At 36.7% G+C, this 25946-nt stretch overlaps 3 protein-coding genes across 5 annotated transcripts in view; 2 read left to right on the top strand and 1 right to left on the bottom strand.

Moving 5' to 3' along the window:
* taok2 (TAO kinase 2) overlaps positions 1-5575 on the bottom strand; it is a 34977-nt gene extending 29402 nt beyond the window's left edge. For 2 of the 3 annotated variants that reach the window (XM_005810614.2, XM_005810615.2), the window contains exons 1-2: positions 5016-5575; positions 434-574 (exon numbers count right to left, since the gene is read on the bottom strand). In XM_005810614.2, the coding sequence (XP_005810671.2) occupies positions 434-565 (132 nt within the window). In that variant the 5' untranslated portion in view covers positions 566-574; positions 5016-5575. The remainder of the gene's footprint in view (positions 1-433; positions 575-5015) is intronic. The other variant, XM_014473142.2, reaches the window with a different exon arrangement.
* Positions 5576-8495: 2920 nt separating this feature from the next.
* Positions 8496-16827, top strand: LOC102235598 (interferon-induced protein with tetratricopeptide repeats 5-like). The gene is made up of 10 exons (XM_014473137.2): positions 8496-8678; positions 9621-9803; positions 10782-10971; positions 12737-12928; positions 13054-13281; positions 13848-13989; positions 14073-14196; positions 14275-14428; positions 14705-14752; positions 15775-16827. The coding sequence occupies exons 1-10, from the start codon at positions 8674-8676 to the stop codon at positions 15970-15972; spliced, it is 1464 nt and encodes a 487-aa protein (XP_014328623.1). The 5' UTR covers positions 8496-8673; the 3' UTR covers positions 15973-16827.
* Positions 16828-19177: 2350 nt separating this feature from the next.
* Positions 19178-25155, top strand: LOC102232483 (calcium-binding protein 5-like). The gene is made up of 7 exons (XM_005810616.2): positions 19178-19411; positions 19825-19874; positions 20197-20227; positions 22327-22470; positions 23920-24029; positions 24607-24754; positions 24847-25155. Exons 2-7 carry the CDS (start codon positions 19827-19829, stop codon positions 24873-24875), a joined length of 510 nt encoding a protein of 169 aa, XP_005810673.1. The 5' UTR covers positions 19178-19411; positions 19825-19826; the 3' UTR covers positions 24876-25155.
* Positions 25156-25946: the final 791 nt, after the last annotated feature.

Here is a 25946-nt window from a genome sequence, read left to right as displayed (position 1 = left end):
CTTCCCAGAAAATATCTGGATATTACGGTAATTTCACTCCCATTGTTACAGGAAGCAGATTTTTCTTCATTTTAATCTGATGAAACACTCTTAACAGACTGTAAGTTTTGGAGAAATTGGAGACTGTTTTGGAGAAATTGGGCAAATAATAATCACATGACATTTAAAGAACTTCATACAGAGATTTGAGACTTAAAGTGTTAAACTGCAAGCCATCATAATGCAGGATTCAAACTGAAATCTTTTTGCACATTCTTTGAATTGGTTTATTTACAAAAGTAGGGCAACCTGCAGCAAACACAGCGTTTCATCTGACTCAGATTTTAGACAGATTCTTTAGTAAATAAACATCAGACCAGCTTTCATGTGACAGATTTGGCACAGATAGACACAGGAGACATCAAGACATCCAAACACACAGCAACAAACTCACAAAGTAGACGGCGCCAAAGCTCCCATGGCCGATCTCCCTGAGGTCGGTGAAGAGCTTCTCGGGGTCCTCCCTGCAGAACAGCTCCGCCACCTCCGGGTCCTTCAGGCTCCCGGCCCGCACACTCAACGGCATGGCCAGCGCCTGGTGGGGAGCGCAGGACACACGCGGCGTGAGCGTCTGCTGTTTGAACGCACTGCTAACACCTCTGATGGAATCACGGCTTACAAAATCATTTAAAAAGGTCTGCTACGCATTTAAACGGAGCAAAACATGGAAAACTGAAACAGTTATAACAAATTAGAGGATTGAAGTTTAAGAAATGAACTTAGTAATAAACAATCATCTGATTAATTAAAATAACTTCCGATTTGAAGGGCAACTTTATCCATAAAGACATCATGATTCATGTTTTATTTATGGTTTTGGTTGTGTGTAATCCTGTTGAAATAAGCTACAAATCAATTAATCGCATAAAAAATTAAAACAAGCTCAATAATTTCCATTTGCATGATTTATAGTTTTTCTCTTTCTACCAAAAACTGGATGATAAAAATCTTCAGTCTGCTGCTTCGGTCTCAACTAGCCGTTTTTACTGAAAGACAGTTTTATTTACAAAGACTTCATAATTGGGGCCTGCCCATAGCAATGCATAAGGAGTATACTGAATGGAGTAAGTCCATTATAGAGAACATCCTAGTGATGTCCCACATGCTAGTGACAGCAATGATGCTAACATTAGCATTTTTGCTAATTTTAGCTGATACACTTATTTTATCATACTGAACGGTGCAAGTACATGTTAGTCAACATTCTTGTCATTGTCCTCATATGATTGCGGCTTTTTTTAGCATTGATGCTAATTTCTAGCATCAGAACGCTGGGTCCAAACCGACGGGCACACTTTGGCAGGCCCCGGTTAAATTTCTTCAGGAATTTTCTAGTTCATTTTATTTGTTGTTGTTTTTATTTATGTTGGATATTTTCTTCCATTTCCAGTGTTAAATGTTCATTAGAATTTAAAGTTAATTGATCTTTGAGACAGTTTCTTGCATTATTATTATGACATTACTATTATATTACTTGAAAATGGTCTAAAAAAACAAACAATATTATCATTTACCACAATAATGTCTGGGACAATTTAAGACCCAGTCAGTACTAGTTCCAGGTTTGTGTCAGTAAATCACATAAAATTACATCAAAGTTAATTGAAATCTGTTGCTGTAAAGTGATAAAATGTGGGAAAAGTGAAGGAGAATGAATTATTCCACAATAAAACTGAAACCAGGATAAAATGCAGCAGTAAATTATTTAGACAAAGCATTTCCTTGCTGTATTCTGATTAGGATAAAACTGTAAAAGCTGGAGGATTTTCCTACAGAGCAGAGCAGTTAGGCCACAGGATTTCCCTGAACCAAATGAAACTGTAGCCAACAACCACTCTGTAAATGTAACCATATGTTAAAGTGGCACAGTTCACCACATTTAAATTACGACTGATTTATTATCCTGATAGGATAAGGTGTAATACACCATGAATGGTTTATTGTAATGTCACCAACTCCTAAAACGTTTTATTAAAACTTAGAGATAAGTTTTAAAACATGTTCCTGGCTCTGAGAGCCTAGATAACAGCATTTAGTTTCAGTCACTGTTCAAACTTTTAACTTGGCAAAAGAAAAACATTGTTAGAAAAGTTTACAGTTTCAGACGTATTTATAACATAACAAATATGATATTTAATCAAAATATTTTAAAGAATCCTAAATGCAGAGAAGAAATGTGCAAAATGTATCAAATAATCGCTATCCTCAAATCCTGACTGGTTTGATGAAACATGGTTGGCTATCATATGATCAGTTATTATTACCAATAATCAATCTATATCTGTGCAGAAACATTCACACCCCTGATGTTTTTAGTCGAGTTACAACCACAGACTTGCATTATGTGAGTACATAATTTCCTATGATGGACTCACAAACTGTTAAGAAATTTTTAAAACATCTGAAAAGTGTGGCATGCTGTTTTTTAACACTTTGTAGCGGCACCATGCTCTCTATGTTAGCACCTTTGCCCATTCTTAGCAGCTTAGAGCAGCTCCAGCTCAGTCAAACTGGATAAAAAGCATCTATGAACACACATTTTCTCCACTGGACTTTGACTAGGACATTCTAACACATAAATATGCAAGCATTATGTAAGCAAGTGTTTTGCTGCATCCAACAGATTTCCTTCTGATTCATTTAGCTTCATTCACATTCCCATTTCAATCTTGCCAACAACAAAAGCATTCCCACAGCATGATTCTTCGTCCACCATGTTTCATTGATGGAATTTTGTTTATGGTAGTCAATTACATAAAATCCTAATGACATACATTGAAGTTTAGGGTGGTAACAATGCTACTTGACATACTAATAGCTGGAGTTACAAAGCAGCCAATCCCGGAGCTGTATTTACTTTCCTTGGTGCTCATTGGCTGAATCACCAAATCTGGAGCTAAGGAAGTCTGTAGACTGTCTGCAGTAGACAGATTTCACTGCATATTAAAGCATATTTGGTGTTTGAACTAATAAAATCAGAAGCTAATGCCAGAAAATGTCTTATGTCCATTGGAATAAAGAGCTAAAAAATTTTTTATTTATTCAGAAGGGAGTAGACAAAAATTGTGCTCAAGTAAAAGTAAAAAGTAGCCGTACAAGAAATGACTCAAAAAAATAAAAAATATATTTGGTAAAAAGCCTTCCCAGGTACTGAGTAACAGATCAAATTATCAATCATTTAATATTTAAAATTACATAATCAAACAGACAAAAATATAAAGATTTTGGTATCCTAGGGACAGAAATGACAATAATTCATATAACTAACAAAAAACAACAAAATCAGGCAAAAGAACCTTTTTCCAAATCAGTTTCTTTCAATAAAAAATGTCTGAAACTTTTAACAAAAACTGCAGGTGTGTGTCTGTGTCTGGTGAATTTTTGGTTAAAATTTGTTTTTTTGTCATTCAGTGGATAGAAAATTCAGAAATTTTACTTCCCAACTCTGAAGTTATTCTAAATGATATAATGGTCTCAGCATTTGATACATATATATCCTAATATCATGCAGCTCTAATTGCAATTGCATAATCCTACTGGAAAATCATGCAATCCTCTCTTTCTCATCTGTGCTTCATGTAGTTTTAGCATCTCGGACACTGCTGTCCATGACAGGCGTGAGCATCTACTGAAGTGAGACTCCATCAGACAGGCTGATTATTGCGTTAGCATGCCAAAGGTGGAGTATAATTACAATAATTATTGATTCTGTGCGTCCATTTCTGCTTTATTCCAACAGGACAATAGCTCTAAAGCCCAGGGGCTTTGAATGCAAACTTCAAAACGAAGCCACATCTGATGCTATTCTGTGGTTGTTTTGTTGCCGTCAAAGAGGAACTGCTTGGTTCCCTGTAGAAATGAGAAGCTGTTTAAATATTGCAACCAACGCCGAGCCGTCTTGATCTATTTTTTAAGAGCCTGGTGGCAGGCAACAAAAAAAAGAGACGAGTTATGTTGCACTGATGTGGTTTCTGTAAAAGCTTATTTCTTATATTTCTAACTGCATGTAAGACATGGGTGGGTTTAATAAAAACAAGATGCATACCAGCAAGCCAATCAGAATAAGAAAGAAATTAAATAAGTGATAAATTAAAATGAGCGCAATAATTTTAATTTGGATAATAATCGTTAAAGAGATGCTAATATCATTGAAAGCCCAGTCAGGTTTTCCCTGTCTAAATTCAAAACTCCAATTTAAATTATTGTTGTATCAGTTGTTCTGCTTGTTTATTTTGGGTATTACAATATGTTCCAGATCCAGTTAAATTAGAAATGTTTTTTTTTTTTTTACCTTTACCTGGACATACTTACATTAATAAGTCATTATTATTATTATGTTAATTGAAAATGGCCTCAAAATTACAATATTACCGTAAAGCACAATAATTTGTTCTTGTGACAAGCCTACATACTAGTAGGCCTATGTCAAGGAGTAAATCAAATAATCACATGATAAATTAAAACAAACTCAATCATTTCCATTTGCATGATTTATTGTTTTTCTCTTTCTACCAAAAACTGGATGACAGAAGGGTTCAGTTTGGTGTTTCCGTCTCAACTAGCCATTTTGAAGGATAATTTTGTTTACAAAGACTTTATAATTCATTTTATTTGTTTCTGTTGTTTTGTTTATGTATTTTGGATATTTAAATTTCTTTCAGTTCCAGTGTTAAATGTTCATTAGAATTTAAAGTTTATTAATATTTTAGAATATATTATTGCAAACCATATTCCTTGAAAATGGTCTCAAAACCGCAATATTATCTTATATCGCAATAATGTCTAAGACAATTTATCGTCTAGCAAAATTTGTTATCGTGACACGCTAAATATGGTTGCAAAAAAGCGTGTAAAATATTGGTTAAACTGTAAATATCCTAAGAAGTGTCCGTTCTTAACATGCAATAGACAATGATTCAGAAAGGCAACGGTTGTTTTGTTTTACAGCAGTTTAAATGATTTATATCAAATCTTACCGTGATTGTTGGGATCCACTGTAGCTAGCCCGGGAGCTAGCTGACTGGCCTGGCAGGAAAATCTTGGTTTCTCCCTCCCCTGTCCTCCCTTCTCCTCCTCGGCTCTGGTGACTATTCAACACGAACAGCCCACATTCCGTCTGCCCGTCGCGGTTGTAGCTAAACCCCCGGCCATCCCGGTGCTCCCAGCAGCTTTCTGCTACTTGACATGAGTGGAGCCAGCTGACTGCCAGCTAACCCACGAGCGCAGCTGCCCTGCCGGAGAAAATGGGGAGAAAAATCAGGGCCAAGGCTCCGGGGCTGCTGTTAGCACAGCGGCTAACCGAATAACGTCAACGGCCGGAGCTGATAGAGGACGTCGTTCAGCGGGAGACCGGCTCATTAAAACCCGCCACTCCGCTCCCTACTCCGATTCGCAGTGACATTTTAGCTAACGCTGCCGGTGAGCTGCCTCTCCGCTCCGTTTTATCCCCATTTTTACTCGGCTCTCATCCGTTTTTTTGTTCAGGACTTCATGATGGCGGAGCGGGGCGGGAGCCGAGAGGAAACCGGAAGTGGTCTTCTTCTCGGGTTGAGAAGCAGGCGGGTGTCCAATAACAGTATCCCCATGTGGCCGAGGCGAAATCATCAAAACATCAGGGAAATATGAGATCATTCAGCGAAAAAGTATAAAAAACATTTAATTAATTGAATTCATTCACTCTAGTCATTATTTTTTAAATCTAGCATGTTATATTTTGTACCTAACATAGTTAATAAAAGCATAACTCTAAATTATATTATAAACCAATTATTAGTTTATTATTAATTTACAGAGCTGAGTAGTAACTAGTTTTTTAAAACGATATTTGTATTGAGTTTTACATATGTGAAACAGAAAACATACATACGCTGAACATTCCCATTCACAATCAACAATAAGAGTATGAAATAAAATAAGATTTAGGTAAAAAAAATTGTATAACTAACAATAAAAAATACATTAAAAATAAAGGGATAAAAAGTACGCATAGCTAAATAAGCATATGAATATACAGACAAGTAAAATAAAGTTTCAATCATCCAGCTATCATGCCTAAATAAGGTATCAGTGTCTTGTTAATAAAAATAAGTTATATTTATATTAATATTATTAGGTGTTTCTTTTATTTTGTTCCACTCTACTCATTCATTTCAGCTTGGTTACTTTCCAACAATTGCATGAAGGCGTCCCATATTTCCTTAAATTTATAGGTCTTTGCTCTGACCAGATATATTAATTTATCTAAAGCGATTTCCTGACTACAATTATTGGGTACTCTACTCATCTCTGAATATATGTTTTTTATTATAATAATTGTATAATTGATTCTAATTAAATAATAAGCCCATAATTATTCTATAATATAGTTAATTTAAATGTAATGCACATAAATTATTTTATACTAACCATTTTAAATGAAAACATGCATACAGTGGGGTTTTTGATATGGGCGGTTGCCCAGGGCTGCATCAGAAGGGGGTGTGGCACCCAAGAACTGGAAATTTAACTATATCTTATCTGTCAGTTGTTCTCAGAACAAGTTGTTTGCAAGTGCAGTGGCGTAAGTTTCCCTTAGAGACTACATTACTGAATTTTTTTCAAGTATGTTCAAGTTTATTTGTATTGCACATTTCAGCGAGTTTAAAGTTCTTAACATTGTAAAACATTTTTAAAAAATCAATCAACTTAATTTCCTTAGCACATTTCAAAAACCACTAGGAGAGCCAAAGTGCTTTACATTGAAACAGAAATAAGTAAGAAACGTGCAAACATACAAAACGCACAAACAGAATAACAGATATTTCATTTTGAGAAGAACCACATGTAACCATGTAACTTTTTTTTTTTTTACCAAAATAAGTGACCAAAAACGTTGGTCAAAGTTATGTTTATTATGGTTTAAAAGCACCTCTGGGTTTTTAGCCTTGAATTAAAGGAACGGAGTGTTTAATCTGTTTTGCAGTTTTCTTTAATTTTGTTCCAGATTTGTGGTGGATAGAAGCTGAATTCTGCTTCTCCGTGGTTGGTTCTGGTTCTGCGGATAAATGGCCTGGATGGCACACCATTCATTTAAATAATATATTATAATAAAATATATCTACGCTGCTCCTGATGTTTCCACCCATCTATTTTTCAAAACCTGTATTTTGGATGAACAGATTATTACGTAACCGATACCCAGAAGGAATAAAGACGCTATACCATGATGCTGTTGCATAATGAGAAATGTCACAATTTATTAATTTCCTGTAAATGACTCTTTGGATTACCTTTGTGACTAGTTAGGGGGATTTAAAGGTAATTCCTGTCGCGTAGACAGACGCTGAGTTTTCCCATCTGTCAGACTGATTTGATGGGAAATTATCTCAGCGCAATAACACATGACTTCTCTGGATTAGAGCTTGTTTATGTAATCCACAAGGTGTAATCTGCATGTTTTTCCATTTCAGCAGACAGGATATGCAGGATATGCACACAAAACAAGCGAGCCCCAGATTACCTCCACCAAAAAATCCAAGCAGATTCCAATATTTTTTAGATTATAAGTTTTTTTTTTTAAGTGATTAAACATTATCCACCCAATGATACGATCCTTTCTGACCTGCCACTGCTTCCCTCATAAGAATTAAACTTAAACTCACAGGTAAATTGTACTCAAGTAAAAGTAGCACTGCTTCAACATATTTTTGTAGTAAAAAGTAGTCGTCCAAGAAAAAGTCCACTGAGTAACTGATCAAATTATCAATCATTTAATATTTAAAAATTACATAATCAGACCAAATTCTAAAGTTAAGAGGAAATTTTGCCGTTTTAAGGACGAAAATGACAATAATTTATACAAGTAACAAAAATAACAAAATCAGGCAAAGGAACATTTTTCCAAACCAGTTCCTTTCAATAAAAAACTTATGAAACTTTAACAAAAAACTGTAGGTGTGTGTCTGTGTCTGGTGAATATTTTGGTTAAAATGTGTTTGTTTTTCATTCAGTGGGTAGAAAATACAGAAATTTTACTCAAGTTAGTGGCCCTAATCCTCCTCTATCTACCTTATAAATATAACATGGATAGTTAAGTCACATTTCAGGCCCTGTTACCTAGCAACCCCACCTGAGCCCAGCCCCGTTACCTAGCAACTATTGCGTTAAAAGTAAACTCAAACATTTCACCACGTGAAAGTCAAAGGTTTTATTTAAAAAAATACAGCAAGACAGAAAAATCCTCTGAAACTAAAATAAATAGGTGTAGATAACATCACAAGGACAGAAAGACGATTCTGTCTGATGGAAATATTCCAAATGTGTTGCAGCTGTAATTCTCTGGATTCCAGTGCAGTCCGTGAAGGCATCCGTACAGCTTTATCAAAAGTTTATTTCTGTCACAGCTGGCAGTGAAGGCATCACCGCAAATGTTGCTTCAGTTTCAGTTTATTTAGGGCGTCAGTGGAGGCACCGCCAGAGCTTTACTTTCACTTTCATTTCTTTCGAAGCGAACATTGAGCTTTAGCATTAGTTTAATCTCTGTCGGACCGATCAGTGAAACGGTTCCCAGCTAGGTCATACATTTGATTTCAGATAATTCAGTTTCTGAAGAGGAGTGAAGGGTCTGTCCTGGAGACTGAACTCATCATCATCATCATGAGGTGTGTGTGTCTCCTAGGGTCGAATTTCATTAAGACTCAAATGAATCAGGCATTAGTATTTATAATTGTGCGTAATCTGTGACGAATTGATGAACGATCAGTTCAATCTCACTAACAGGGGCGGAGGTGCTGGAGAACAGGTGTTATGCCGAGAAGCCAGAACAGTAAACGATGTTTTACTTTAATATAAATACATAAACAAACCTTTCACATAAAATAACCACGTTTATTAGTGCAAAGTAAACAATAAGGATGTAAACAGTGACACGTATAAAATGCTGAGTTGTTCAAATTTGCATAAACATTAGCTCATGTATTAAAGCTAACGTTAAGAATCTAATGTTTCCAATCTCTGAAGTTTATTTCTTTAAATGCAGAATGAATCTGCGTAGCAATTATAATATTACTCAAGTAAACGAAAAGAGTACAGTGCAGTAAAACTACTCACACAAGTACCTTTTCCCCTAAAAAAGTTACTCAAGTGAATGTAACCAGTACTACCCACTTTTGAACATGTCATCAGTAATAAGCTTAACGTGATATATTGGTGTTAGCTAGTCATCATTTAGCTAACATTACCTTCATCCAACAGCATTACTCAGATCACTCGGTAGCTTGTGGGAAAAACTGTTCAAAGTTCTTTGCATTTTGTTATTCTTGACATTCTTGATAGCTTTTATTAATCCAAAAGTTTGGTCAGTTTCAGGGATGCTGAGCTGTACGACTTGGACTTGGATTAAACTTTTTGGACAAACCTCTGATAGATTAACTGACACACTTTAGTTAATTGGAGGAACACTTGTGGATGTATTTTAAGGCTACACCTTAAACAAAACCTTTCTGGTAGAAGTGAACAAACCTAATCTCAGTAAATAAATTCAGTCTGTGTTCAGATGTGCCGAAACACCATCAGCACTAACTCTGCCTCTGACACGCCTACAGTGACAGCAGCAGCAGTGTCCTGTTCTCCAGGCTCCAGCAACTGCAGAGTCATTTTACCTGGGATCTGAAGAAGGAAGACATGGAACTTGAAAACCTGAGCACTCGACTGGAAGAGCACATAACTCTTGAACTGGGTCGTCCCGGTGCTGTGGCTCTCTCATACAGCCTTCTGGCTTACGTCAGGTATGTTAGATGTCTTCCTCCAGATTCAGTCTCTTACCGATTGCAGTTTTCTGGCCAATTGCTAATTACGATCTTTAAAAAGCCTGAACTGCCGATTCAGATACCAATTTTTTTTGTCTGAAATGTCACTAAATATAGCAAGAAAGTCACTAAGTTGGTAACAGTGGAGTGACTATCGTTAACATCTCTCACGAGACAGCAGAAGAGGACAGAGGCATATTTTTTTAAACCTTTGCTGAGGTAGTTGAGATGATTCACATGTAAGGGTCGGCTGCTCACCGATCTCCAAAAAATTCAGGAAATCGCTAAATCAGGTGTAAACAGTAACGTAAACAGCACTGTCAGAAATGCAAGACGTTTATAGCAAGTGTGTGGATGACCTAATCATCTGACTGTTGACTGCAGCAATCCAAATCATTAGCAGAAATGGACGGCCCCAAAACCCAATTTTGCTTTGGGCCCATGGAGACTTGGGCCGGCTCTGCCACCAGGTGTTTGCTAATTGCTGCTGGCTAGTCTGAAGGAGTTCAGTGAGGAAGAGATGGGAGAGGGCTGCTATGTGAAGCAGAATCTCAGAAGCATGAAAACTGCTAGGTCTGCTCTGGCTTTGGCATGGAAGATTAAAGGATTTCTAAAACATGCATGAAAGAATCAAGGCAACACTTAGAGTATTTTTTTGCTGAGGGAATATTGGCCAAAGTCTACACACAGCATCATTAAGTAGGTTTGTAAATGTCATTTAGTTTCATAATTATGGACAATTATTATTATTATTAACCTTTATGTTACCAGAAAAATCCCACTGAGACTAAGAATGTCTTACAAGATTACACAGAAATACTTAGTCAAATCAATTCTGTCAGATTGGGATTTTCTTGGTTTTCTTTGTTCCTCTTGCAGAATCACAGCAATGGGCCAGAAACTTTCTTTAAATAGACCCTAAATATATACTTTTTTGATCACACCGTTTGTTTTCAGATACCTTCAGAACCGGCCAGATGAGGCCTTGAAACAACTCCTCAAATCACAGCAGACGACCGAAGAGGTCTATGGAGAAGACAGTGAAAGGCGGCTTATCGTGACCTATGGAGATCTGGCCTGGCTGAATTACCACACGGGGAACTTCACAAAGTCCCAGACCTACTACCAAAGAGCCCAGGACATCTTGGTATGTCATCCCCATGACAGCGGTATACACTCCCCCACCCTGCTCAGGCCTGGCATAACTCTCTGTCCCATTGAGATGAGCAGCAGAAGTAATGTTCTGGATCAGACTGGTTCTGAGTCCGGTCCAGAAATGCTGCCTCAGTCTCCTTTTTCATGCTGTTCTATTGAAGAATAAATACAAAAAGCAACATTAAACATTAAGAGCACTCAGTGTGAAAGTTTGGTTTGGTGTTATTCAAACAAAGACGCCCTGGTTCTCACCAAATCTTGAAGAATAACAAAATGTGTTCAACTAAAGACAGATTTTTGTGTTAAAGTCAAACTTTAGAAAATAAGAGAGGCATATGAAGATATGGCCATACATGGAGAGTGTGAAATGTTGAGATCAATTCAAAGAAAGCATCCTGAAGATTTGAGCTCATTTGGATGAACCTGTGATTTTTGTTAAGGTTTTGAGGTCAGGTGATTTTTGAGGTTTTTGTGCAACAAATTTCACAATTTTACAGCGCCACCGAGTGGTAGACAAAAACTAATTAGACATGATCGATATCGTGTTTGCAGTTGGCTATTCTAAGGAAATATTTTACAGTTTCAAACGCATAACCCTTTGAATTGTGCAGCTACGTGCAATGCGATGTTTAATTTGTTAAGTTCTAGTAGGGCAAAAATTCAAAAATCCACCACTCTAACTTTTTTTTTGCTTCTTGCATAGAGTATATTGTGCTTGGTTTTATCAGACATTATCCTAGGGGGTAAGATTGGTTTTGACAAATGCAATGTTTGTGGCTCTATGGTGAGAAATATTGAAGACCAAAAACTTTTGCACAGTGGCTTATCTGTTGGACTGTTTTGATCAATTTTGACAATGGGACTTGCAGTTTTGCCTAGAATTGGCTGTCCGCTTGCTTCCGTGGCTCAGAACCCTATTTAAAGCTGCAAGCAGCCTCGTACGGACATTGCAGCTCAGCACTGGTGAATCTACAAACAGCCTTCAGTCCTGTACAATGCAGGTTCAACAGCATATCTTAAAAGTCTGACTGGAACCCAGTAGTTCCCAAAGATTTTCTGGGCCTCTCTATGGATTATAATAAAATCCCCCCCAAAAAAGAAAAAAAAAAAATCAACTGGACACACACATCGTTCAACCAGACATAAACCTAAACACACATTTTGTTTTCAAACTCCACTGAAGATTATTTCACACTTCAGGTTGCAACAAAACAAACTACAAACCATCTTTACAGTGAAACACTTTTGTGCAACTGTTTTTTTTGTCTTTATTCATCCTTACTGTTTCCAGCGCCCCCCTTGCAATGGCACTGCGCCCCCCCACACTTTGGGAACCACTGCTGTACCTCAACCTTCCAGGAAGCAGTTTTGAGAGATGTTTGACATTTGCAGTTAACAATATTGTGCTAAAGTGGATTCTGTTTTATACAAAATGTGATAAAAATAGTTTTTAAAAGCATCAGGTTTGATGCAATTGAATTAAATAACACTGGATGGAATCAATGTGTTTCTGTTGGTGCTATGTAGTTTGTTATTGTCGACTAAATAAGTTTGCACTGCTGCCACACATGGTCACAATAGGTCAAAGGTTTGCATGGAAGACTGCACACTTTCACACAACAATCATTTTTGTACATTTCAAGTTGTGTGTAAAATATGTTGTGTATACACAAACTGTATGAGATCCCTGGTTGTTGCTGCTGAGTTCATCTGCAGCTGGAAACCTTGAATTTTCATTGCTTCTTCTGTCTTCGCAGAAAAAATATCCCAACAGCTCCTCCGATGTTCTCCATCCAGAGGTGTATGGGGAGAAAGCCTGGACCTACCTCAAGTTATCTAAGTCTCACTACCCCAAAGCTATTAAGTGTTTCGAACGGGCCCTGGAGGTCCAGAAAGATGACAGTGAGTGGAACGCCGGTTATGCCATTGCCCTCTTCCGAACAGAAAGGGTTAGTGGTTGAACCAAAATGCTGACTGTTTTAAGGCCGTATTAGCTGGGACCTACATTTGAGGATCTTTCATTTTATTATCCATGTGAAATATGAGTGTAACCTTCAAACTGATCTGCTTGTAGAATACTCCAGAAGCATCTGAGAAAGCCACGGACTCTGCTGCCATCACACAGCTTCGGCGAGCCCTGGAGCTCAGCCCTGATGACGGGGTTCTGCTGTCCATGCTGGCTGTGAAGTTGGGTGTCGAGAAAAAATATGAAGAGGCTAAAAGTCTTGTGGAGAAGACACTGAAAGTTGCCCCAGATAACCCTCATGCAATGCGCTACATCAGCAAATACCTCCGTTACCAGGTTGGTGTGGCAGACTGCTCTTATAACAACAGTACATCTGCACTCCCTAGTCAAACTTTTGAGTGCAGTTGAGAATAATAAAACATAATTTAACGAAGCTTCGAGGCAGATACATTTTCCTTGAGGAATTTAAATAATTGAGGTACTCAACTCATTCGAGGAATCGTTACAGCCCTAGTCGCCACAGCGGCCCACAGATAGGAAGAAATGGACGACAGACAATGGCAGGGTGGTAATAAACACCAAATGGCCCAGAAATCAGAGAGCAGTGGGAGATGCGGTAAGCCTAAGCGTTTTGGTTCCAAGCTTGAGCACAAAATGACTGGCAAGCGGAGATTTGATCTGGGCAGAGACACGTTTTGAGCACAAGGAGAAAGGTTTGAAAAATCGCTGTGAATATTTGAAAGAGAGCAGAAGTTTTGAGTACAAGCATTACAAGTTTTGAGAAGAAAGACATGAAGTCCTGCTTTTAAATTGAAAAATTTCCCCACACACTTCAAGTTTTCATGGTGTGTAAAAATAAAAAAAAGCTCATTCAGACAGTCCATCTCTCCCGTCTACTACAGGGAAATATTGAACAGTCAATTGTGCTGCTGGAGCGAGCGCTGGAGAGGAGCAACACATCAGCATTCATCTACCATCAGCTGGGCCTGTGCTACAAAAGGAAGAAGCTTAATGAGCAGAAATCACAGCATTTCGATAAGCAAAGTATTCATGAGTTCAAAGTAAAGATCTGTGTGAGTGTGTTTTTTAAATTCATGGCCTATTACTGATGTTCTGCCCTCCAACAGAGGTGCAACAGTTACGACGTCAGTGCATTCTTTACCTGGAAAAGGCAGTGAAGATTAGACCTTCCTTTTGGTTTGCACGGCTAGACCTGGCTCTAATGTATGGAGAAGAGAAAGACCTCAGCAGGTGAGATAAACACAAAGCTACACAATATGTGCCTCAGTCTTTACCGATATGTGGATCTCTTTATTCTCTGTCTATCAGGGCTGAGGAAATGTTCCAGCATTGCTTCAAGAAGTCATCAGACAAACTCGATAGTCTGCCTGTTCACGATCGTCAGCTTATTCACCAGCGATACGCTGAATTTCATCTCTATCACACCAAGAAGCAGGATGAAGCAATTACTCACTACACAGAGGTCAGTTCTGAGCTGAAGCTGTTCCAGTTGGTTTCTTCTGCCTGATGTTAGGAGGTGGTGCAAAGCTGACCGTAAATTACGTGCTGTAAATTAAAATTACGTCACTATCAAAACCTTAAAATGAGCTCCTCTCTCAGCTCATCTTTCACTCATTTGTGACCCTTTTCTGACTCCCCTCCTCTTCACTTCCTGTCTGAGTTCCCTGTGAATCCTTTCAAACTCTTGTTATAACTCTGACTGGTTTGTAATGCCTCTTTGACTCCTGTAAATCCTCAGGGTCTACAACTGGTACAAAACACATGGGAATGGAAGCAGTGTATTCAGGTGAGCATCTGGTGCTACAAACATCACTAAGACAGCAAATTTCCATCCAAGCTTCTGAACAAGATCAGATGTCTGGAAAGTTTGAAGAACATAGGTTGGTCTAAGTTCTGAACATGAGCTTTCCGGGACACTTCAGGTAAACCAGAACACTGTAGATCTGCATTAGAACATATAGTTGCTAATTCTAACATAGACCTGTACCTGAACGTATCAACCCAGTACGTTCTGCTCTGGGTATGATGATGGGTAGCAGTTCCTTATTGAGGATTTCTGATGCAGTTCAGTTTAAAAATACATTAAAGCAGCCTCTCCATTGCCAGCTGACAAGCTAAAGTCCTTCAGATAATCAAATACAGGGTTTCCCCCAGTGTATTATAAGCCTGGCGGGCCACCAGGCTTTACTTGGGTCCCACCAAGCTAATTTATTTTAGTTTTTTTTTTATGTTTGCATTTTTAAGACTTTATAGTCGGTATTCAAGCATCAATCTTCCAATAACACATAATTAACAAGTGATATTTTCAAATTTCAAATAATAGTTTGGAAAAATACAATCCAGTTAAAAGTATGGGGGAATTTTTCTGCCATAATCCAAGAGCACACACTTTCAGTCTGAAAGCAGGATTTCATGTCTTTTGTTCTGAAAAGTTGTAACGCTTGTCCTCAAATCTTCTCCTCGCGCTCAGACTTAGTCTCTGCTCGGACTATCGGCTCGCTTACGAAACATTTTCTGCTTGCTTCTGGAACAAAAACGCACCGTCGCCTGGCAACCTCTCAGCCAATAGAATGAAAGTCTGCCTGTGTGGCTACTAGTGATCGTAGCAACCGGCGCCGCCCACTGGATGAAACGCATCCAGATTCAGTCTGTTTAGAAAAGCAGCTAGAGAATTGACTTTCAAATATTCATTCACCTTCAGAAGGATTTCCTAGCACAAGAGTTTAACCATTCTTAATTAAAGCTCATCTTTGAGTCTTCCTTTGCTTCTGCACAATGAGTTGATATTTTCATGACCTTTTCCTGCAGAAGCTGAAGCAGATTGCAGATAGTCGCCTTTCTGAAGACAAGGATGACAGCTTGGCTTATTCTGTTTTGGCCCAAGTGGCCAAAGCTGAAGGAGACAAAGAAAAAGCTGCAGAGCTTTATGAGAAAGCTCTGGACTGTGATGAAAACAACAACAAGTACCTGTATGCTCTGTGGGAATTGCGAATGGAGCTGCACTGATTTATCACCACTTATTTAAAATAATCATTTATTTAAATGTGAAATTCACATGTTGAATTGAGACATGTCATATGGCTCTAAAGAAATTGTTTTTTAAATTAAATCATCGTAGTTGTGTCTTTTCTGAACTGTTACTTGAATAAACCAGTTACATTTACTCAAGTAACTAAATGAGTAAATGTAACCCATTTAGTTACATTTACTAGTTAGTTTAGTTACATTAACTAGCCCACTAGTTAGTTTTGGATACTGTGACGTTTGGCAACATTTTTCAGGGAGCAGCTGATTAAGACCTTACCACCCAGTTCTGTTTCGGGACCTGACCAAAACTCCAGTGTCCTTAAAAATTTGATTTAATTAAGTAAACAACAGGCTTTCATGTCAAAAATTATCAAATGTTGCAAGTCATACACTCTTACATTTGACAAGTTGACTTTACTTAAAAAACCAGCGCTGGACGGTGAATGTCACTCTGTATCTGCTCCATTTGTGTGACTTGCATGGCTTGTAACATTTGATCATTGTTCGGCATTAACAGCCTGTTTTATACCTAACCAAATCTTATTGTTTCTCAAGGTAATGACACTGAGGGATTCTGGTCGGGTTCTGAAACTGGTAAACGGGCCAGGGTGGTCCACAAAGGGGAAAATGAACAAACTACAACAACTGGGGGCTCATCCAGTTACTCAGGTAAAAGTAAAAAGTAGTCGGTCAAGAAATTACTTGAGTAAAAAGTCTACTCAAGTACTGAGTAACTGATCAAATTATCAATCATTTAATATTTAAAAAATACATAATTAGACAGAGCAAGTGGAATTTTGTTTGTAACAAAAATAACAAAATCAGGAAAAGCAATTTTTTTTCCAAATCAGTTTCTTTCAATAAAAAATAAATAAAATGTTAACAAAAATTGCAGGTGTGTGTCTGTCTGGTCAATTTTTGGTTAAAATACATTTGTTTTTCATTCAGTGGGTAGAAAATCCAGAAATTTGTACAGGGTAGTAAAAATACTTCTTTTTCAAAAAAAAATTACTAAAGTAACCAATTGAGTAAATGTAACTAGTTACTCCCAACTCTGCTCATGCTAAACCTTTTACCACCCAGACGTTTCCTCACCCACATACCTCCAGCCCTCTTTTCCACAGACATCCTTTCCCAGCTGCGGATTACGCCTTGCATAACCTCCTCAACTGGCCCACTGCACAAAAAAAAAAAAAGAAGATAATAAACCGTTATTAGTCCCTGTTCGTATGACGGAGCGCATTAAGCTTCTTATGCAAACAGATTTCAGACAGATTTACATAACAGAAGAAGAAGCAGACAGACAAGGGAAGACGACTTGGAGTCCGATTCACCTCAGACAGGTGGGTGTGAACGTCTCCGCTCCACGACGTGACCTTTGACCCTGCAGGGTTATGAGTCTGGAATAAAAACAGTCAACCTTATAAACACTGCAGCAGATTACCGCGCAATAGGATAAAAAATAAAAAAAGATGTCAGGGCCTGTGACCCTTTAATACATCCAAGATCTGGTTTACATTATTGTCTGTGAAAGGAGGAAGAGCCTCATAAGCTTTTGTTGATTTATAGTGACACATATCAGCTGCAGCATGAAAAGTCTGAGGCTTTAGACATTTAAGCTTCTTTAGTTGTTGCTTATTTTAGTCAAATGCGTAAAAACTCTAAACAATCAACATAATACCTAACAGCATGTTTGTGGTAATTATGTAGTTTAGTTTGATGGTGGATTTACAGCTGTCGTAATCTGTTGGAGGATTTTTGGTTTGACGTTAGGTTAATTAAAACGGGATATTATAAAAAAGGAATTAATTAAATAAAAATCAAAAAATATCTGCCAAGAAGAAAATAAAAAAGTATCTTAACTCGCATATGTTCAGAGTTAGGTAGTAACTACTCAATATAATTTTTGGTTAAAGCAAGTTTTTTTTTTTTATTTAGTGGGGGGAGAATCCAGAAATTTTACTCAAGTAGGAGTAGAAATACTTCATAATAAAATGACTCAAGTAAAACTAAAAATACAGTGTAGTAGAAATACCCCTAAAAGTACTTTGTTTTAAAATAAAAAAATAGTTATGGCATTTTCCCCATGTTATCAGTGAAATAATCTACCGTGGTAACTAGTCCTTTTTTAAAATAGATATCAGATAATTATTTACTTGAAACAAACAAACCTGTATCTTGTTAAAAAGTTACTTTTAAGTTAGATTTGTCTTGTTTCTAGTGTACTAAAATATTTGCACTAGAAGTTAGACAAAAATACTTGGTAAGATTTTGTGTTTTTGCAGCGTAATTCTGATATACTTTGCAAATTTAGGATGAATCTTACCAAGTATTTTTGTCTAGTTTTTAGGGAAAATATCTTAGTTCACTTGAAATAAGACAAAGCTAACTCAGAAATACTTTTTCACAAAATAGGAGCTAGATTTAAGTAAATAGTTACTTAATATTGATAAAAGTAAATAAATAAATAAAGTATTAGTTTCACTGGCAGATAATTTTATTATAACATGGAAAAATGTTTTGTTACAAATGAAATAATCTGCCAATGGAACTAGAACTGGGTTGCTAGGTAACGGCTGGGCTTGGCAGGTGTTGCTAGGTAACGCTGCCAGTTGAACTAGAACATTTTTCATCAATATTAAGGAATTATTGACTTAAAACAAGCTCCTATATCTTCCTGAAAAGTCACTTGTGAGTTAGTTTTGTCTAATTTAAATTGATATTTGCAGTAGAAACTAAACCAAAAATACTTGGTAAGATTTTGTGTTTTTGCAGTGTGATGATCTTACTAACATTACTAAAGAAACAAAATAATTTAAATGTTATTTCCATGTTATTACCTGATAGTGTTACCTATAACAAACATTTTCTGTTAATATTAAGGAATTATTAACTTAAAACAAACTCCTATATCTTGATAAAAAGCTGCTTGTAAGTCAGTTTTCTCTTATTTCAAGTGTACTAAGATATTTGCACTAGAAACTAGACAAGAATTACTTGGTAATATTTTGTGTTTTTGCATATTTTCTCACATCTCAGACTGCAGTAATGTTAATAAACTGAGAAAGCAGAGAAAGCAGAGAATCATGTTTGCTGCTGCCGACCTCCAGACACACCACTGACTGACTCCTCCCACTCCGCCTCACATTCAAACATCCGCGGCTCACACGGACTCCGGCTCACACTGACTCCGGCTCACACTGACTCCCGAGCATCATCATCATCAGCAGCAGGCAGGCCACACCAGGTCGGGTCGCTGCACGCTGAGAGGCAAAGCTGTCTTGGCTGAAGAGGGACGGCTCACAGTCCAGGAGGAAGAGCGGGAAGCAGAGGAAGACTCCCACCGCTCTGCAGGTGTCAACCCAGGCCGAGGCTTCATGTGGGTCGCATTTAACTGACGAGCAGAAATCACCAGAAGGTGAGACACTTTCTACACTGCAAAAACACACAATCTTACCAAGTATTTTAGTCTGGCTTAAAGTGAAAATGTCTTAGAACAGCTGAGATAAGACAAAACTAACTTACAAGTAACTTTTTAACAAGAAATAAGAGCTTGTTTTCACAAAATCATTCCTTAATATTGATGAAAAAAGTACTAGCTCACTCTTTAAAACAACATTTTTTCCCACATTATAGATGAACAAATCTGCCACAATTTAAATAGATACCGTTACTTTTTTTTTTTTTTTACAATATTCAAAACTTATTCACGTAAAGAAGCACCTATATCTTCCTTAAAAGTTACTTGTAAGTAAGTTTTTTTTTTGCAGTGCATGATGTATTTCAATCAGTTTTAACATTTTTTGTTTTATTCCATAATCCCTCTCACAGAAATGAGCTTTGGTGCAGCGTGCATTTTCCTGCGAGGAGGGAAAAACATTGTAAGTATGGAGGAATATTTCTTTCTTGCGGCGTTTATTGTTTGCAAACATCAGCTGCAGTCTGGACGGATTAAACAGAGACAGAAAACCTGCGTCTGCTTTCTGCAACCGCATGCCAGTGACGACTCAGGCCATAATCTATGTGTAAATCCACAACATCAGAACATCCATTAATTTTAATCTGGTTCCTGCACTGATTTATTTTTAATTCTGAGCAGCAAATTTTCAGGATTTCCTAAATCAACTTGCATATTTAGATTTTGTTATCTGAAGTTTCTTTATATTGAATTCAATTTTAGATTTTGTTTCTGTTTTTGTGCAGTCAAGACAGCTGGCTGAGGATGAAATTGATGGTAAGTTCATCACTTTATGCTCCTCATGTTTTTCTTTTGTTTATTTTTTTTGTAGAAATGCAGCAATCTGAATTTTACAGCCAATCTCCAGAGTTGAATAGTAACTAGATACATTTACTCAGTTTCTTTACTCAGTAACTTGGACTTTTTCAAGTATTTTTACAATGTTGTACTTCTCACTATTACTTGAGTAACTTTTACTATGAAGTATCGCTACTCTTACTTGAATAGCATATCTGGATTCTCTACCAACTGTGAGTAACTTCACTAAATAAAAAACTCATTTGTTTTAACCCAAAATTCACCTGACACACACCTGCAGTTTTTGCTAAAGTGTTTTAAATTTTAGATTGAAAAATGTAGATTTTGCCTCATTTTCTTATTTTGTAATTATGTTATTTATGTAAATTATTTTCATTTTCGTCATTAAAACATAAAAATTTCCACATAAACTAACATTGATGTAATTTTTAAAATCTTAAGTTGTCTTTTTACCAAATTCATCTTTACTTTTACTTGAGTAATTTCTTAGATGGCTACTTTTTACTTTTACTTAAATAAAAATATGTTAAAGTAGAGCTACTTTTACTTGAATACAATTATTGGTTGCTCTGTCCACCTCTGCAGATTTCTAGTTTTTATAAAACTCCATAACTCTTTAGGAACTATGGTATTGGAAGATCTGAGCTCCTCATCCAAAATATTATTTAATGAAACAAAAACTAAATTATTTGAGAGTTGACATTTTAAAATGTCTTTAGAAATCACAAAAGTTAACTCTTTCTGAATTTTCAAAAGCTGACAACATTTTTAAATTCAGCAAGCTCCAACACAGACAAAGGTTAAAAACACTTTGTTGTACTTTTCTCAGCCTTCCTGTTGTCTGCTGAAAGTTTTTCTCTCATCTGCTTTCTCACAACTTGTTTTAAGAGCAGATATTTTTAGGAATGTCAAAGAAAACATAGATACTGGTAAATATTACAATATTAACATCAAATTATTAAAAAAAAAAAAGCTGGTCCTAGACCAGATACTTTCATCCCAATCTCTGGTTCCAAAGCCAGACTGCTAATCTCAAATTAAAGTGTTTTATTAACCAAAATTCACACCTTGCTCATTTTTATGTTTTCATTTGGGTCTCAGCTGTTTTTTGGCAACAAGTTCCTGTTTTTGGTGTCTGGAAAATTAATCGTTTCAAAAACCTCTCGCCTGTGAAGTTCCATTCCATGTGCCGTTACCTAGCAACACTAGCCAAGCCCAACCCCGTTACCTAGCAACCCCAGTAGAGCTCCAGCACATCAGCTGTACACCATCCAGAAACCACTTGCTGCATTATAGTTGGTTGTGCGGGAGGCTCTACTACTGCTTTTCAAAGATGTGTAGCTGTATATTTGAGCATCTGTTTGCAGCCATTCTCTTGTGTGAGTGTAAACGTTGAGTTTGTGGGCGTGGCCAGTAGCAGCTTATCTTGATTTAAAGTGACACGACGCCCTAAAACAGCTCAAAACAGGCAGAATTGGGCAAACTGAAATCTCATTACATAAGAATAATTTTGTGCAAAAATGTAATGAAAATGTTTTGTTTAGGCCATCGATCTATGAAATGCAATAGGTCATTTGTAAGATCTCTACAGAGAGATGTCACACATCAGAGTCTCTGCAAAATTTCCCCTTCATTCACAGAAATTACAGCGCATGTATAGCGACAAAAACACATTATATGAATTTAAATATTATTCATCACATTTGTAAATTTACAAAACAACAAGCTAAACAAAAAGGGTTAGGGTGTTGAATGTGTTTTGGTTTTGTTTTCTTTCCTTTTATGTTTCTGTTTAAGGATTTAAATACAAGAAGTGATATGTTTTGGGGTTTTTATATGTTGCATTTATTAAGGGGTAATTTAGTTTAATTTGATGTATAAATACAAACCTTCTGCTTGTTCCTTTACAGTCAAGTCAGTTTTTTAGGTATGGAAAACAAATTATTTGATGCCTGACTGCATAAATAACAAAAAATCAATCAATGAAATTACACTGTCCCAGCAGAATCTTGATGCACTTCTCATATTTACATCTTTTTGTGCATTCATTTCTGCAGAGCTGCGAGACGCGTTCAACGAGTTCGACAAAGACAAAGATGGGCTGATCAGCTGCAAAGACCTGGGGAACCTGATGAGGACGATGGGCTACATGCCCACCGAAATGGAGCTGATTGAACTCGGCCAGAACATCAACATGAACCGTGAGTCCCACAGGGTTGCCAGATCTGACAGTTTACAGCCCGAACACAACGCAAGACCTGCCCAACACCAAAGAAAAACAAAAAACAGCTGATATCTCAACATCTAATGTGTCGAAGAGGATTAGAGCCACTGAGAAAGAAATAATTATGACTTTTATATCAGAATTCTGAGGTTAAACTCAGAATTGTTTCATTGGCCCTAATCCTCCTCTCTCTACTGCATAAATACAACACGGATTGTTAAGTCACATTCCATGCCCCGTTACCTAGCAACCGCAGCTGAGCGCAGCAACGTTACCTAGCAACCAGAGCGGAGTTTTTATATATATTACCAAAAAGTTTACTCAAGTAAGAGTAGTACTACTTCAACAAATTTTTACTGAAGTAAAAGTAAAAAGTAGCCTTCCAAGAAATTACTTGAGTACAAAAGTATTTGGTAAAAAATTCTACTTCAGTACTGAGTAACTAATCAAATTATCAATCATTTAATATTTAAAAATTACATCATCAGACAGAGCAAATTCTAAAGTTGAATGGAAATTTTGGTATTTTAAGAACCAAAATGACAATAATTCCTATAAGTAACAAAAGAAAACATATTTAGGTAATTTTGTTTTTCCCCAAATCAGTTTCTTTCGATAACAAACTTATGAAACTTCAACAAAAACTGTAGGTGTGTGTCTGCGTCTGGTGAATTTTTGATTAAATTAATTTTCTGTTTTTAACTCAATGAAGATAAAGAATCCAGAATCTTTACTCAAGTAGGAGTAGATATACGTCATAATGAAATCTACAGCATAGTAAAAATACTCCATTTTCAAAAAAGTTACCCAAGTAAATATAATTGAGTAAATGTAATTTGTTACTACCCAACTCTGTATATATATTTATATATAAGACCCTGAATGCATTTATAGACTTGTAATGTCTTTGGTTTTTGGTTGTCCTCTGATTAGAACCAGATCCATTTGGGACTGTAATGGACTCGACTCTTTGAACTTGATAAGATTTGTTTTTTGTGTTTTTTGTAGCGAAATGAAGTTGCTCTGGAAATTCTGTTTTACTGTATTTCTACATAGTGACACTTGATTAACCAATGACTAATCATTAATGATGTCACATTTAAAAGATTCTAGACATTTCAAAATGAATTAACTAATAATTGCAGTCTTTCATTAATTTGTCTGTTTTCTGCTACATAATAACAGCTATTTTTCAAAAGATTTTCCACTGAAAACTTTCTAAAAACCTGTCAAATATCGTAAGAATCAGCCCAGATTTTAACGAACCCCCCACAGCCTTTCGTTCCAGTCCATTGTGTTCAAAAGCAGCCCAACCTGGCAACACTGGAGTTCCCTCTAAATTTAAGCATGAAGCTAGGGAGTGTGTAATGAAATGCATAAGACTGAAGAAGTACTTGCTGAAAAACAGAACCTGTTTCCTCTGCAGTTGGCGGCAGTGTCGATTTTGAGGACTTTGTAGAACTGATGGCTCCGAAGCTCCTGGCAGAGACGGCTGGGATGATCGGCGTGAAGGAGCTCAAAGACGCTTTCAAAGAGGTGAAACCGGCAGAGATTTACCCAGGAGGATTAGGGACACTGAAAAAAAACAGACATAATTCTGACTTTAATATCAAAATTCTGACTTTATTTTTTTTTCCAGATTTCTGATTTTAATATCAAAATTCTGACTATAATCTCAGAATTCTGACTTTAATCTCAGAATTCTGACTTTTTTCTCAGAATTCTGACTTTAGTTGCAGATTTTTGACTATAATCTCAGAATTCTGACTTTTTTCTCAGAATTCTGACTTTAGTTGCAGATTTTTGACTGTTTCTTGGAACTCCGACTTCGACCTCAAAATTATGACTTTTTTTCCTCTAAATTCAGATTTTTTTTTTTTTTGTCAGCCGTTTGACCTTAATCTCACAATTCTGACTTTATTCTTGGAATTCTGATATTAATGATATTATTATTTTTTTGCCTAAACTTTGACTTTGATCTCAGAACTGTGACTTTTTCTAAAAGTCATTTTTTCCAGTGTCCCTAATCCTCCTCTGTAGAAATTACCAGGAGTTATTCTGAACAACTCTCTGAGTTTTTTTTTCTTTTTGTTCCTCTTTTCCGCTCGGCTAGTTCGACATGGACGGAGACGGAGAGATCACGACGGAGGAGCTGCGGGCGGCCATGAACAAGCTGATGGGAGAGCACATGAACCGCAGAGAGATCGACGCCATAGTGAAAGAGGCGGATGATAACGGAGACGGGACAGTAGATTTTGAAGGTACATAAGCATGACTCCACTTTGGGTAAATGTGATCCATGCAGAGCTTTACATGTAAAATAATGAAACGTCTTTTTGCTCTTTTCTTGTAGAGTTTGTCAGAATGATGTCCGGCCAGTGAGAATGCAACAAGATTTTTATCGCACCTTTTACGATGATCCTGCACAGGCGGCGTCTTTCTCCGAAGCTGAACCTTCAGCACTCCAGTTAATTCAGCACTGAAAATAAAACCATACCAACTTTGCTCATTAAGGATTCTATGCAAACTAACATTGACAATTTAATGAATGTATCGAATTGAACAGCAGAAAATATATTGTTTTGTATGCAAACTGTAAGTTATTTCAGATTGGTTTAATGAAATAGATTATTTTGGAAATAAAGGCATTACTAATTAAAAACTGCCTTATTGTGTAATTATTACTGTCTTAAACCACAACATGGGGCTCTGTACAATGGATAAATATTGTTTAATACCAACATTTAGAGACCAATTCCTTGGTAAAATTCCACAGCAACACTGGCATAATGCTAGCTAACTACAAACAAAGCTAAAGGTACATTTGGAATGATGAAGCATCTGTTGCTGACATGTTGGTAACATCGGGGCCCCAATGAAAATCTGTTTTTGTTTGCTGCTCCTGTAAAGTTAAAATCAAAAGCCATAACAAAACTATCCTGATGTAAGCTAACTACACACAAAGCTAATTATAGTAAGTATGCTACACACATAGATAAAGCATCTGTTGTGGATATGTTGGTAATGGGGGTGGGCCCAAATTAAAATCTGCTTAGGACCCCAAAAAGAGTTGGACCGGCCCTGCATACTGAAAAGCAAAACTAAACAGAAACATAAAATATGTCTCAAACCTAGAATATTAGATTTAAATTAGATTTTACTATTGATAGGTAAAATCACAATGTTCTTTAGACTGACTGTAATCTAAAGGAATAATAAAATGATAATACCAAAAAATCTCTAACAACTATAAATGAAGCTTACCTGAGATATCAATCTTGCTAACTGGTTTACCGTAAATTAATGTTTATCATCTGATTTTGCTTTCAAATAAATAAAATAATATGATACTTGTCTACCACTCTGCATTTTAAAATCCTTTTCTTTTGTTTACTTCTCTTCTAAGGTTAAAATAAAAAAGCCATAACAACACTGGCATGATGTAAGATAGTT

Source organism: Xiphophorus maculatus, chromosome 10, assembly GCF_002775205.1.
Source record: "Xiphophorus maculatus strain JP 163 A chromosome 10, X_maculatus-5.0-male, whole genome shotgun sequence".
In the NCBI taxonomy this organism is placed as follows: domain Eukaryota; kingdom Metazoa; phylum Chordata; class Actinopteri; order Cyprinodontiformes; family Poeciliidae; genus Xiphophorus; species Xiphophorus maculatus.
This window is presented reverse-complemented; position numbering and strand designations above follow the sequence as displayed.